At 32.7% G+C, this 16,117-nt stretch overlaps 1 protein-coding gene across 1 annotated transcript; it reads right to left on the bottom strand.

Annotated features, from left to right (window-relative positions):
• Window positions 1-5,598: 5,598 nt before the first annotated feature.
• Window positions 5,599-7,944, bottom strand: LOC104880714 (receptor-like protein EIX2). Its single transcript, XM_059737018.1, has one exon. It carries the CDS (start codon window positions 7,942-7,944, stop codon window positions 5,599-5,601), a length of 2,346 nt encoding a protein of 781 aa, XP_059593001.1.
• Between the last annotated feature and the right edge of the window lie 8,173 nt (window positions 7,945-16,117).

Here is a 16,117-nt window from a genome sequence, read left to right on the forward strand (position 1 = left end):
TATATCCGAACAATCTCGTCCATTAACTATACTGACATAGGATCAAGGTGGCCTTTGTTACATCAATCGTTACTAGACCAATCAATGGTCACATATATCTGCACAGCTAAATGACATAGATCAATCATGAGTGCATAGCATGGAAATTACATGCAATGTGATCTATTCATGCCTATTTCCAACTGGTCCAACTTAAATTTATTGAGATCAAATCTTTAGCATAATTTAACAGAGTGCAATAAAATGAATACTTTATTTCTGCAGAACACAATCCAAATGTATAGATAAAGTCTAAACATAACATAGAGCAATATACAATGAATAATACAAACTCCCACTAAATTTGGATATCCTCAAATGAGACAACACCCATATGAGCAGTGTGCTCATGAAAGACCTTGGGTGGTAATCCCTTTGTAAGCGGATCCGCTATCATGGAGTTTGTTCCAATATGCTCTATGGATATCTGTCCACTCTGTACTTTTTCTTTTACAATTAGGAACTTGATATCAATGTATTTTGATTTTGTAGAACTCCTGTTGTTATTGGAATATAAAACTGCTGATTTATTGTCACAAAATATCTTCAGTGGTCTTTCAATACCATCCAGAACACGCAGCCCAGTGACAAAATTTCGTAGCCATATTCCTTGATTGGATGCCTCATAACATGCTACAAACTCTGCTTCCATGGTGGATGAAGTTACGAGTGTCTGTTTGGCAGACCTCCATGAAATTGCTCCACCAGCCAACAGATAAATATAGCCTGATGTGGATCTTCTGCTGTCTTGGCATCCAGCAAAGTCGGAGTCGGAATACCCAATCAACTCTAACTGATCCAATCTCCTATATGTAAGCATGTACTCTTTTGTTCTCTGTAAATATCTCATAACCCTCTTGGCTACTCTCCAATGATCCATTCCAGGGTTACTTAGATATCTGCCTAACATGCCAACAATGTACGCAATATCCGGACGTGTACATACCTGAGCATACATTAGACTCCCCACAGCCGAAGCGTAAGGAATCTTCTGCATTTCTTGACTTTCTAAACTATTTTTAGGGCATTGATTAAGACTGAATTTGTCTCCTTTAGCGACAGGGGTATCACCTGGTTTGCTATTTTGCATGCCATACCTTTGGAGGACTTTATCAATATAGGTCCTTTGTGACAATCCTAAAATACCCCTAGAACGATCTCGGTGTATCTGGATTCCTAAGACAAAGGAGGCATCACCAAGATCTTTCATCTCAAAATGTTTTGATAAAAATCTCTTGGTATCGTGCAATATGCTGATATCATTTGTGGCTAGCAATATGTCATCGACATATAAAACCAGGAAAATATACTTACTCCCACTGAATTTGTGATACACACATTCATCTATAAGATTTGCCTCAAAACCATATGAGACAATAATTTGATGAAATTTGAAGTACCACTGACGAGAAGCTTGCTTGAGCCCATAAATGGATTTAGTTAATTTACAAACCATATTCTTTGAGTCTTCGGACACAAAATTTTCTGGTTGTACCATATAAATTGTTTCATCAATGTCACCATTGAGAAACGCTGTTTTAACATCCATTTTATGTAACTCAAGATCATAATGTGCAACTAGTGCCATGATTATCCTGAAAGAGTCCTTCGTAGAAACTGGAGAGAAGGTCTCTTTGAAGTCAATTCCTTCTTTTTGAGTAAAGCCTTTAGCTACAAGACGTGCTTTATATCTTTCTACATTACCATTTGAATCCCGCTTGGTTTTAAATATCCATTTACAACCAATGGGCTTCGTACCAACTGGTAATGGGACAAGTTCCCAAACTTTATTGTCTTGCATAGATTTGTACTCTTCATTCATGGCTTCAATCCGTTTCTGAGAGTTGGAACTTTTCATGGCTTGCTGGAAGTTGATTGGATCATCTTCCATCATTCCACTTTCTACCTCACGTTCCTAAAGATATACGATATAATCGTCCAAAATTGCATTTCTCCTCTCTCTAGTGGATCTCCTTAATGGCATATTTTCTTGAGGTTGTTGAGTTTGTTCTTCAGGAGCAATGTCCTCATTTGCAATTAAGGGTTGAACAATATTGTCTGTTGGTTGAGGATCCAAATTTACTTGTTGATCAATGATAGGTAGTGAAACCTGTACATTATCAAAAGCAATAGTAGATCCCTCTTCCTCCTCAAAGACAATATTCCTAGCCTGATTTCTCCCCCCAAACTCAACATCCTCAAAAAATGTTGCAGTTCCCGTCTCAAAAATTGACCTAATAGCAGGATCATAAAATTTAAAACCCCTTGATCGCTCTGCATAGCCAATAAAGTAGCTGCTAACTGTTTTAGAGTCCAATTTCTTTTCATGAGGCTTATAAGGTCTCGCTTCAGCTGGACATCCCCAAATATGAAAATGCTTTAAACTGGGCTTTCGACCCGTCCAAAGCTCATAAGGCGTTTTAGCAGCCGCTTTAGTTGGCACCTGATTTAGGATATAAGCTGTCGTTTTGAGTGCTTCACCCCAGAGTTTTTCGGGTAAAGTAGAATGACTAATCATACTCCTTACCATGTCCTTAAGGGTTCGGTTTCGTCTTTCTGCTACACCATTCATGCTAGGTGATCCTGGCATGGTGTATTGAGGGACGATCCCACATTCCTCTAGGTATTTAGCAAATGGTCCTGGACGTTGTTCACCTGATCCGTCATATCTACCATAGTATTCACCACCACGGTCAGATCTGACGCTCTTTATTCTTTTGTTGAGTTGTAACTCAACTTCTGCTTTAAATGTTTTGAACACGTCCAATGATTGTGATTTCTCATGTATAAGAAATAGGTAGCCATATCTTGAATAGTCGTCTATGAATGTTATAAAGTACTGTTGACCATTCCAAGATGCCGTAGGGTATGGTCCACAGATATCTGTATGAATTAATTCTAAGACGTCTGTAGCTCTATTGGCACCTAATTTCTTTGTTTTGGTCTGTTTTCCTTTAATACACTCAACACAAATATCAAAATCTGAAAAGTCAAGTGAATCCAAAATCCCATCGGACACAAGTTGCTCAACTCTAGATTTAGAGATATGACCTAGGCGTTTGTGCCACAATGAGGCCGAATTATCTTTATTCAATTTACGTTTTGTACCTCGTGATTCCACATGCAAGGTTTCATTATAGGACGGAACAGTTTCCAACAAATATAGATTATCATAAACATTAAGTAAACCGGTTCCTACAGCATTTGAATTAATAGATAATGTAAATCTATTGTTTCCAAATGAACAACAATAACCTGATTTGTCCAAAACAGAAACTGAAATTAAATTCCGTCTGAAAGACGGTACAACAAAAGTATCTATTAAATCCAAAAAATAACCAGATTTCAATAATAATCTAAAGTGCCCTATTGCCTCTACTTCTACCGACTGACCGTCTCCGACATAGATGCATCTTTCAGCATCACTTGGTTTTCGGTAACTCAGGCAACCTTGCATAGAAACACAAATGTGAGTAGTAGCACCAGAATCTAACCACCATGTGTTTCTAGATACTGAAGCTAAATTAACTTCAGAACAGACCAAAGTAAGAAACATACCTTTCTTAACACGCCAAGCAGCATACTTGGTACATTCCTTCTTAGTATGTCCAGGCTTATTACAGAAGAAACATGTTACCTCAACTTTCTGTTTCTTTTGTTCTGGACCATTAGAAGCAGCAACCTTATTATCCTTATTCTTTCGTTTGCCCTTATCCTTGGAAGTGCTAGCCAGATGAGCATTTTCGGTCTTGTCTTGCTTCAATCTCTCTTCCTCTTGCACACAGAATGAAATGAGCTCATTAAGAGTCCATTTATCCTTTTGACAGTTATAACTGACCTTGAATTGATTAAATTGTGCAGGAAGAGAGATGAGAACCAAATGCACGAGTAAATCATCAGATAACTCGAGTTTCAAAGCCTTAAGTTTTGAAGCAAGATGAGACATCTCCATGATGTACTCCCGAACATTACCCTTGCCTTTATACTTCATTGAAATCAAGCTTGCTAAAAGCGTGCTCGTTTCAGCCTTATCGTTTTTGGCAAAACGTTTCTGAATTTCCGCAAGGAAGTCACTGGCATTAGTAACCTCATCGGTTACCGCACCCCTGAAAGCTTCTGGAATGCCGCGCTTCATGATCATAAGACTTAGCCTATTTGAACGTTCCCACTTACCCCAATAAACCTCATCCTCTTGAGTACTTTCCTCATTGAGTTCATCGGGTTTGGGCATTCTCAAGGCTAAGTCTATATCCATGCAGCCTAAGAGAATCATCATATTCTCTTTCCAGTCCTTAAAATTAGTCCCATTTAACATAGGGACATTATTGATGTTGGCAGATATAGAAGTAGTTGATATAAAAGCTGAATCGAGAACAAAATAAAATGAATCAAATAAACCATCATGCTCACATAAAATAAGCAATTAAACACATAATCTTTAAATTTAAAAGCAAATTATGACATTTCAAGATACCTAGCACAACATTAATATCAAGTCTTTGGACAGTAATATTAACTGTAAGTGGTACTCTTGTTGTAGTGATCAAACATTGATGATAAGTTATGTCAAATAATAAATCTATCTTTGGATTGATTTATTATTCACATTAAGTTACCTTTATAATCATCACATATTTATCACCACGGGTATGTATGCAATTTGACCAAATATTAACTTTCCTTTGGGCCAGTCAATACCCGCATGAATCACATACACACAAATATCTAACACCCCGAACAGACTAATCTACACGAAAGATGTCACTTTGGTGATTTTCCGCTTTAATTAGCCTATTTAAAATGCTAGATCAATAACTTAAATATTAATATCATAAAATGCTATTAAATAATAATAATAATAATAATAATAATAATAATAATAATAATAAAATAAAAATTTATCAACTCAATATTTCATAAATCTTAATCCATTGACATATATATATATATTAAAATAATAACTCAAAGAATTAATCAAGGAGTAGGCTCTGATACCACTTGTCAAAACTCAACCAAGATGAATACCCTAATTTCATATATACTGGAATATTTAACAAGGTGAATACCCTAATTTCATATATACTGGAATCTCCTGATTAAAAACAATGAGTAGAAAAATAATAGCGGAAGCATAGCTGAATCCATTGAAAGAGAAACCTTATAGGAAGAAAACCCTTTGAGATGGTCTTCCAATTCTAGCCACTAGATTCTGTGTCAATTTCTCTCTGAGAGGATTTTCAGAAATTGGAATGCGTAGTCGTAGAATGGGGACCATAACCCTATTTATAAACCGCTAGGGTAGTTTTAATTTTATCACAATTATATTTCTGCCCCTCATAGAAATAATAATTGTCTAATGGTATCTACACAATAATCTCATGACAATTATACCCTTAAGCCAATTAATCAATTATTAATTAGATCACTATATTTAGGCTTAATTAAATGATAGCACACACATTTTAATTATTTACATGTGTGGCCCAAATTATAGATTAATTACAAAAAATTAATCTAACATCTCTCCCCAAATGTTATTGCTAGAAAGATCTATCAAATTCACAATTGGCAATATCTATCAAATTCCATATCTTGTCCCTTTACAACTAGCTCCATGCGCTCCGAATAGTATTCATGAATTCTGGGGTCGTCAAAATTTCTGTCTAATAAGGTCACAAAACTTAAAGCAGTTAAATTGCCTAAGCATTGTGGGATGAATCCTGATAAATTGTTCAGTGCAAGATCCAAAATGTGGAGATCAGAAAGCCAACACAATTGCTCAGGAATATCTCCTGTGAACATGTTGCCTCGTAGACGCAGATGCTCCAGTGATGGCATTCTTTCTCCAATCCATTTGGGTATCTCCCCCGAAAACCTGTTTTGTAAACTTAGAGTGAGTTCCCCAGTAAGATTGTTGTCACCCAATATCAACAGAATAAGTGAAGATTTTGAACACATCCAACTCGGAATCCCACCAGACAGTTTGTTCTTGGATAGATCTATGGTCTGAAGACTCTGCAAATCATTCCAATTTTTTGGAATCTTTCCAGATAAATGATTGTTTGAGAGATCGATTACTGCCAAATCCTTTAGTTTACTAATTGATGAAGGAATGCTGCCATTTAACAAGTTACCAGAAACATCAAGGACTCTCAAACTCGATGATTCCCCGATGTTCAAGGGAATTGGACCTGAAAATGAATTGTTTCCGAGAAAGAGCAATGTCACATTAAACCAAAGTGGTAATCGGCCCACCAAGCGGTTGAAGCTTAAATCCACCAGGAATGCTTTTGGGCTAAAGGATAATGAATTGGGAAGCCTTCCATACAATTGGTTTCTAGAAAGATCTAACCATGAAAAATCTAGTTTCCAAAGCCATTCTGGTATTGTATCTGAAATCCCCACATTTTTAAGAACTATTGTGTTAAGTATTTTTTGAGTTCTAAGCCAGTTGGGGAACTTGGGAGATAATACATAGCAGTTGGAAATATCGATAGACAAGAGGCTGAAGGGAGGAATCCATTCAGGTCTCACGTGAAAACGGAGAGACTGGTTTTTGGGTGATAAGTGTAAAGAGAAATATTCCAGTTTTGTAAGATTAATGAAATGAATTTCAGATATTACCCCTTCCCAAGAATTCCAATCAAGACCCAACTCAGTCAGCTCTCTAAGTTGTCCGATACTTTTTGGAATAGTCCCATTCATTAGATTGTTTGACAAGTGAAGTCTCTTCATCCGCAGCAAGTTTCCAATCCATGTTGGAATTGGACCTGAGATGGAGTTTTCACTCAGATCAAGACTCTCTAAGTTGGTAAGGTGTTGAATTGAATTGGGGAAGGGACCAACAAAACTATTATTGCTCAAGTCCAAGGATTTTAAATTCTTAAAGAGCCCTAATGAATCTGGCAACTGACCACTGACTTGATTACTGCCCAAGTTTAACTCTTCCAAGGAATTATTAGTGCATGCTGATAATCGATTCAGGAATTCAATTCCTTCACCTCCAATACTATTGTATGAGAGATCTAAGGTCACCAAGTTGCGAAGGCATCGCAAGTTAACATGGGGAATCGGACCTTTAATTGTACCACCATTTAAATAAAGATCCGTAAGGGTACTGACGTTAAACAACCAGCCAGGCAAAGTAGTGTTGAAATTGTTGTAGGAGAGATCAATGACCAAAACCGAAGTCAAATTAACAAATGTATTGGAGTACTGAGGGAAGTGACTGAGTTCACAAACGGACAAATGTAATTCTAACAAAAATGGAAGCATGTTTACAGCTCGCATCCAATTTGTGGTTGTTTTACTAAGGTCCACATACCCCAGATCAAGGTATTTTAAAGAAGAAAGACCAGAAAGCCAATTTAAATTAGAAACCCTCATTGGATAATCTCCTCCTCCAAAAAGATCAAGATAACGTAACTGTGATAAATTTCCAAGATGAGGAGGAATCATCCCACCAAATCGTGCATTAGAGAGATTAAGGTATCTGAACCTTTCAAATGAGCCCAAGAAATTTGGAATTGGAATTCCTTGAAAATCATTAAGACTTAGGTCTAGGTAAGTTAAATGTTTCAAGTCAAGTAAGGAACCACTTATCTCACCACCCAAAAGAAAGAAGCCACGATCTCTGAGGTCAACCTTGACAACATTCCCTGTCCGATTGTTGCAATCCACACCTGTCCACTTGCAGCAATCAGAACCAATCCAGGAAGAAAGCCTACCTGAAGGATCATACAGGCCATGTTTGAATTCAAGAAGCGCTTTCCGCTCTTCCTCAATGCAAGCTTTGTTGAGATCAATGTCATTAGAATTGATTGTAAGAGCTTCAACCATGAGAAACTTCAAAAACAGAGAAAGCAAAAGAATAAGGAGTGGAACGGTGGTTTTCCTACTTGCCATTGATGAATGCAAAGTTGCACAATTCTGAATTGAAACCATATAAATAAATAAGATTAGAGTCTTGGTCTAATTTGTTTAACTATTTCAAGTCTTCATGCCATCTATAAATAAATGCAACAAAGACCTTTCAGCCATATATATCTGCAATTAATTTTACATGTCACTTCTGACCACAATTTTATCCTTCTCTTTCTTCATAACATCTTATGGCTATTGAAACATGTATTATTAAAGAATCTAGACGGCAATAAAAGCATGATTTATGCCCAAAAATACCCACAAAGTAATGGCATATTATATGATTCAAGTGTCTAAAGCTCTATGCTATGTAAGTGGAGTATTATCTTTTAAAAATATTTCTTGAATGAGCCACCATCATCACAAATTTTTTAAAATATGATCACCTTCACTGTTTTTTTTTTCTCTTTCAAAAATGTGATTTTTTTTTTTTTTTGAGAAATCGTTTCATTTTTTCTATCATGCTAATCCTTAAATTATATTAATCAATGAGCATTTGGCACGCTAATTCTATTTACATTGGATTCAGTTTCAATCCTTCTCAATGTTAATACATTTTTAATTTTGAAAAATATATGATGCACGATAATCTAAACAAATAATAAATTTTTCTCTATTTTATTGATCTAATAGATTGATTTAGAAAATATGTTAGGCCAATACTAGTGTTTTATTGATCTATTTTATTAAATAAAACATTTTTTTACTCCTGCCAAAATTTTCTCATACGAACTATTTACTAAGTCTAATATGGATCATGTTGAAGATAAGTACATGAAACTTCCTACTCCATATTAAGCATTATATATGGTGAAAATAAAATAGAATTTTAAATAATGCTTTAACATATAATGTATGCATGTATTAAAAAAAAAAAAACATCTTTTGACTCTTGCCAAAATTTTCTCTTGTGGACGGTTAACTAAGTCTAATATGGATAGTGTAGGAAGAATAATTAATTGAAGGAAGGTACATGAAACTTTCTACTCCATGTTAAGTATTATATATGGTGAAAATAAAATAGAAATTTAAATAATATTTAATGTATGATGCATGTATTAAAAATAGAAAAACAAAAACATTTTTTGACTTTAGCCAAAATTTTCTCCTGTCGTTTGCTAAGTCTAATATGGATCGCGTAGGAAGAATAATTAATTGAAGGAAGGTACATGAAACTTCCTATTTTAAGTATTATATATGGTGACAATAAAATAAAATTTTAAATAGTATTTTAATGTATGATGCATGTATTAAAAATAGAAAAACAAAAACATTTTTTGACTTTTGCCAAAATTTTCTTATGTCGTTTACTAAGTCTAATATGGATCGTGTAGGAAGAATAATTAATTGAAGGAAGGTACATGAAACTTCCTATTTTAAGTATTATATATGGTGAAAATAAAATAAAATTTTAAATAATATTTTAATGTATGATGTATGTATTAAAAAAAAAACATTTTTTGACTTTTGCCAAAATTTTCTCATGTGGACCATTTACATGGTTTAATATGGATCGTGTAATAAGAAAAATCAATATTTTCAAAATTGGATCGGTCATTGAACTAGAAAAGTTATCGATTCATGGTTCACTAGTCAAACCAACGATCAAACCGATGATGTCATAAATATATAATTTATAAATTATTAAAATTTAAAAGAATTATAAAAATAAAAATAATAATTTATATATTATTTTAAAATTAAAATTTTATTTGAAAATAAAAAAATTAGATTCAAATTAGAAATTTAAATTAAAATCATAATTTTAATTTTGAAATTTTGAAATTTATTTTTAAATCAAAAACTTATTTTAAAATCATAATTTATTTAAAATTGTGATGTTTTGATTAATTTAAATTAAAATCATAAGTTTTAAAAATCATAAAGTAAAAAAATAATAAATATAAAAGAAAATAAATAATAATTAGATGAGGTAAAAAAAAAAATAAATAAATCTAGAAAGGAATGGAATAAATGGTGGCCCAAAATGGGAAGAAGGAAGGATTAGGAGGAGGTGGTTTTTAGATGGGGGTGGAACTTCTAGTGGGGAAGGGTTTTCGCCACGAGGGGATAGGGGGTTTTGCCATTGAGGGAGCGACGTCTAACCGACCAGTGGCCGATGACAGCAACTCAGTGTCGATGAAAATAGGAGGTAGTAGCTAGGGCAACCGTGCGAGAGGGGTTGTTGGGAAGAAAAAAAAATGATTTAGAAAAGTTATCGATTCATAATTCACTAGTCAAACCGACGATCAAACCAATGATGTCATAAATATATAATTTATAAATTATTAAAATTTAAAAGAATTATAAAAATAAAAATAATAATTTATATATTATTTTAAAATTAAAATTTTATTTGAAAATAAAAAAATTAGATTCAAATTAGAAATTTAAATTAAAATCATAATTTTAATTTTGAAATTTTGAAATTTATTTTTAAATCAAAAACTTATTTTAAAATCATAATTTATTTAAAATTGTGATGTTTTGATTAATTTAAATTAAAATCATAAGTTTTAAAAATCATAAAGTAAAAAAATAATAAATATAAAAGAAAATAAATAATAATTAGATGAGGTAAAAAAAAAAATAATAATAAATCTAGAAAGGAATGGAATAAATGGTGGCCCAAAATGGGAAGAAGGAAGGATTAGGAGGAGGTGGTTTTTAGATGGGGGTGGAACTTCTAGTGGGGAAGGGTTTTCGCCACGAGGGGATAGGGGGTTTTGCCAAGGGAGCGACGTCTAACCGACCAGTGGCCGATGACAACAACTCAGTGTCGATGATAATAGGAGGTAGTAGCTAGGGCAACCGTGCGAGAGGGGTTGTTGGGAAGAAAAAAAATGATTGAACCGGATGATTCGGAGGGAATCGTTTGGTTTGTCCAGTTTGTCAGTCAAACCGTCAGTTCAATCGATCCAATTCTGATTTGACTACCTTCCAACCTAATAGACCAAACCGAACAGAAATCGTTAGTAACTGGCGATCGAACCGATTAGACCAACCAGTCCGGATTGATTTTTAAAAACATGAGAATAATTAATTGAAGAAAGCTACATGAAACTTCTTACTCCATGTTAAGTATTATGGTGAAAATAAATATAAATTTAAATAATATTTTAAGTATGATGCATGTATTTTATCTTTAAAAAAAAAAATTAGTGTCTTGCAAGAATTTTCTCTTGTGGATCATTTACTAATTCTAACATGGATTGTGTACAAAGTATAATTACTTGAAGGAAGCAAAATGAAACTTCCTACTCCACGTTAAGTATTATGGCCAAAAATATATATATATATATATATATATATATATATATATATATATATATCATGAAAATTTATTTTATTATATATATAAAGGGCTAGAAAAATGCATATATAGTGGGTGTCATTTTTTTTTTGTTTAAAATATGAATACACCTGAATTTGACTTAAATCTAAATAAAATTGAATGTTATTAAGTGTTTAAATTGTGTGTTTTTACTAATATTTGAAGTATTAAGCTTATTTATTTTTACATATTAAATATATATATATATATATATATATATAATTACTATATTTTATTATTTTAGTTTTAAAATTAATAATATAAAAACATTAATTTAATATATTTTTAAATATTCCAAACTATCATAATTTATCACCATAATAAAAAATTTATAATGATTAATTATATAATTAGTAGGCAATTAACAAATAGATTTCTAGTTATGTTTGGTTGTTAAGAAAATATTAAAAAATTTCTAAGTTAAAACTTATTTTTATATAACCTATCTTTGGAGAAAGAAGGGGTGAAGGTTTTAATGAATTTGAAAACTATATATTTAGATTTTGATACTTTTTCCTAAATTCAAAATTCTGAAATTAAAAAATTGATCTAAAAAATATTCATAAAAATATTTTTATTCTAGTGAATAATTGGTGAGTAAGTTCAAATGTATGAACCTACCAAACCAACTTCAAACCTGTCCAATCCAACCTAATTAGTTGGGTTTGTTCATTTTGGCTTTTCATAGCAATTCATGAGAATATTTTTATTCTACATTAATAGAGAAAATAAATAAAAACAAATTTAAGTCATACTTAGATTTTTTTATGACAAATTTACTAATTCATGGTAGATTAATTTATTATTCTAATTACACAATGTTTAAGTAGTTTAATTTTTTATTTTAAAAAACAAGAAATATCTAAAAAATTTAAAAATAAATTTGGTTTATTTTGAAGGAGGAATTAGATTTGAATATTATAATAAATTTAATAGTTGAAAAAAATGAAATTTTATTTTCTCAAAAAATTTCACTATTCCTCTTAAAATAAAATTATCTCTGAAAAGTAATAACCTAAAAAAAAAAACCATCATAAAAATATATTAATTATATTACATGGAATTTATGTTTTAAAGAAATAATATCAATATAAATTCCAAATTTTGAAGTTATTTCTTTAATAAATAACTTAAAAGTTTGATAATTAAATTGAAATTATCTTTTGAAGAAATTTCCCATTTTACTTTTCACAATTTCCTACAAAGTAAGAAATTATTTTTCAATTGTCATATTTTAAAAAATATTATATTTTGTTCAAAATCCCCAAGGAATAGATCCATTGAATATTATTTCACACGTGTTTATTGTTCACCAAATTTTCAATTATCAAATTAATTAATGTAATGAAAATTATTGAAATATTACTTCTTGTTTTTTTAATCTAACTAGTACCGGTCCTTATGCGCATAGGTTAGGGTATTTTTATATACCCATAAAAAGAACACCTTGTTGGTCCAATTAAACAGTTTAAATTGCTTGCTTTCTTTTTGTAGTGTCTAAAATGATGGTTGTTTGCAATTCAGGTGTTGCTTTCGATATGTTCTCTGTTGATGTACAAGACGACTGAAGCAAGTATGAGACAACTGCAAGGAGCTGGACCCAAAAGTAGGTCATGGGTCAAGTTTTGCATTTTTATGTGTGGGGGCAGACCCTTTCTATATCTCTCTCTAATCTCTATATCTCTCTTCAATCCTAAAATGGACAAAAAAGAAAGGTCCAAAACATGCTCTCAATTGAAAAGAAGAAATCTCTCTATGTCTCTCTATCTCTCTCTTCAATCCTAAAATGGACAAGAAAGAAAGGTCCAAAACATGCCGGCCCTCAATTGAAAAGAAGAAAAAACAAAGACTCAACTTTTATATTGTTTGAATGCAATCACACTCGTGGATTTTCTAATGTTTTGATTCTATTCTAACCGAGCACTTACTAATTTTGATAATTAAAGAAGACAAATTTTCCATTATTAAAGTTTAGGAGTGAAAGTGTGGACAATTGCCCTGGTTTGATTCGTTCAATTTTAAGTATAAAATCAAATCAAATCAAATCAGTCTTACATGTTTTTATGTATGAAGAATTGAACAAATTAGTTACCAAATCTTTAAAGTTTAGTCTTGCCGATATGAGAGAAAAAACAAAATTCCTTGTCTTGTCCACATGTCGTGGACAATTTGTTTGAATGAGGAATCCATGTCACCAATTAAGCTCTAAGGTCACTGTCCCAAGGGAAAGGTTCATGATGAAAAATTCAAATGGTGGTTTAATATATAATATATAATTTATTATTATTATTATTATTACTTTATTTTATTTTAAGATGAGAGGTTCTTCAAGCAAGTGTATTAGGCCAATTTCTTCTTTTGTTACATCATTTATTTATAAAAATAAGATAGATATTTAAAATAAAATACATTCATATAAGATAATAAATATGAAAATAATTTAGGAAAAAAATACACTAAGATAATAAACAACCATTGGAAGTAAAATTTTATTTTGCTTATATATGGTATATCTTTTTTAATAGTAAATACTATAATATAATTATTTAATAAATTTAGAAATATTAATATATTTATATTTTATTGTTATAATATTGTAAAGATAGAAACACATTTTGATTATTTGTATTTTTTAATTTTATGATGATTATGATTCGTCCCTAGCAGCGGCAATGGCAATGGCACCATCTGATTCGGGGTTCGATCCCCGGCAACGGTGCCATTTGATTCGGCCCAATTAGTGTCTCAGCTGATTCGTGTCCAGCTGGTGCTCCTTGATTGAGGGATTAATCAACAAAATTTATAACCTATTACACCATATACTAGGGTAGCAAAGACAAAGCTACTATAGCATAGTGGCTCTAGGATCGTTCACTGGGATGGGTTTTCACTTCACAAATGATATTAATTCAAAGCTGAATTGGTGTCTTTTCATTTCAAGGTTAGCTTTAAAAGAAAACATAAAGATGTTTGAATGAAAAGAGATTGGTTTTAAGCTAACCAAAAATAGTAAATGATTTTACTTACAAAGAAAAGTGTTTCTTGGAGTTTCAGATCACTAGGCTTAGATTCCTCATACAAAAAGGGAGTTCCGGTCACTTGTTTCTTTTCCTCGCATTAGAGAATTAACATATAGTTCCTTCTCCAACCGGTTGCTATACAGATGCTTCCCATTAATGGGTTCAAACACTAAATCCCTCTCACTGATGCAACTTGCAATGGTTCATGCCTCTCACGAGCACTTACCATTCAAGATGATCTTTAACCTTGGATTACCCGTCAAAAGCTCGCAAGAGATAACTAATGGATGTCTCCTTGGAGTCCAAAAGCTTACCAAGTGTTGGCAATTCCAGAAAATCCTACCTTCAAGTCACCTCCCAAAGGCTCGCAAGAGGTAAACTAGTGCATCTCCATGGTTGGAGATCACTTGCCTTACCAAGTGTTGGCCCAGGTGATTTAAAGGCGTTTTAAGTTAACTAAAAACATAGAAATCACTAACGGGTCACACTTTCTCTTCATTAAAAACTAAAACAACAAAACTTCCAAATTATGCATGTGGAAACTTACCCGGCTTTCCTCACTCCAAAAGACAAAAAGCTTAGCCTCTCATCCTCTGAGGAAAAATCCTCAAAGTTTGGTTGGCTAGAAATAAAAAGAAATGAAAAATGAAAGAGAAGGGAAAAACAGAGCAAGGCTCTGTATATTCTATATATTGATCGATGGATTACATATATGATGATTTTACAGTGGATGCAAGGGAGTTTATATAGGAAGGTAATTTACCCTTCCTTGGATACTTTCTAGCTAAGGAATTACATGAGTGGTTGAATACAAGGAGAAAATGGAAATTATACAAAAATATCTAAAGAAAAGATCTAAAAGAGTCGGTGCATAAATATCGGGAAGCTCCAGGAATCATTTCGCAAGAGAAAATGGTGTCTGCGAGATTTCGCAGACACTCAAGAGGGCTGTGAAATCACTTCGCAACATCAAGCTATTCTCGTAGGGCTGCGAAGTTGGCTTCCACCTTGATGTTCTCAGCTTCCAGCTTGCAGCATATATCGGGCAACTTCAGGAGGAAATCCACAACACTGTACAAAAAGGCTGCGAAATTCTCGCAACAAAAGGCTGATTCCGCAACACTTTAGAGTGATTGACTTGCAATGGCTGTAACTTCTATATTTCAACTCCGAATTGCGCACCGTTTGAAGCATTGGATTCTTGACTTCCTGAGCTTTGAAATGGTATATAGAATGTAGAAAATGGACTTTGGGAAGTGCTCCAAAAGTGCACAAGAAGACTGCAGCTGCTGTCCTATGTTTTCTTCACTCTGTTTTTCCTCTCTCCTTACTTCTCTCCTTGCATACTTTGAACGACTTTGGCAAAGGGATATGGGGCTCCAAAGCTTGGTTCTTCATGAATTTGAGCTCTTCATAGCTTTGCCATGGTTTCCAAATAACTCTCCTCAATCTTGGATTGTTTTGGTGATCAAATTACTAACAAAAACACCAAAACTTACACAATTTGGTTAGAATTGATTGCAAGGGTCCTTAACATGTTAATTGAGTTAAAAGGCAATAACTACTACTCAAAAGTGTTTAAAAGGATTAATTACAAGCTACAAAATAGCACTTTTTGAGTAGTAATCACTCCCCCCAACTGACATATTGCTAGTCCCTTAGCAATGAAGGAGAGAAAAATAAAATAAAAGTACCATAATTTACAACATCATGCTGATCACTTCAAAAAATGTTTAAGTGGCATGACTGATCAAACTCTCACATGGAACATTAAAGAAATAAAACTCAAACTTCAACAAGA

This window comes from Vitis vinifera, chromosome 1, assembly GCF_030704535.1.
Source record: "Vitis vinifera cultivar Pinot Noir 40024 chromosome 1, ASM3070453v1".
NCBI classification, from domain to species: Eukaryota; Viridiplantae; Streptophyta; class Magnoliopsida; order Vitales; family Vitaceae; genus Vitis; species Vitis vinifera.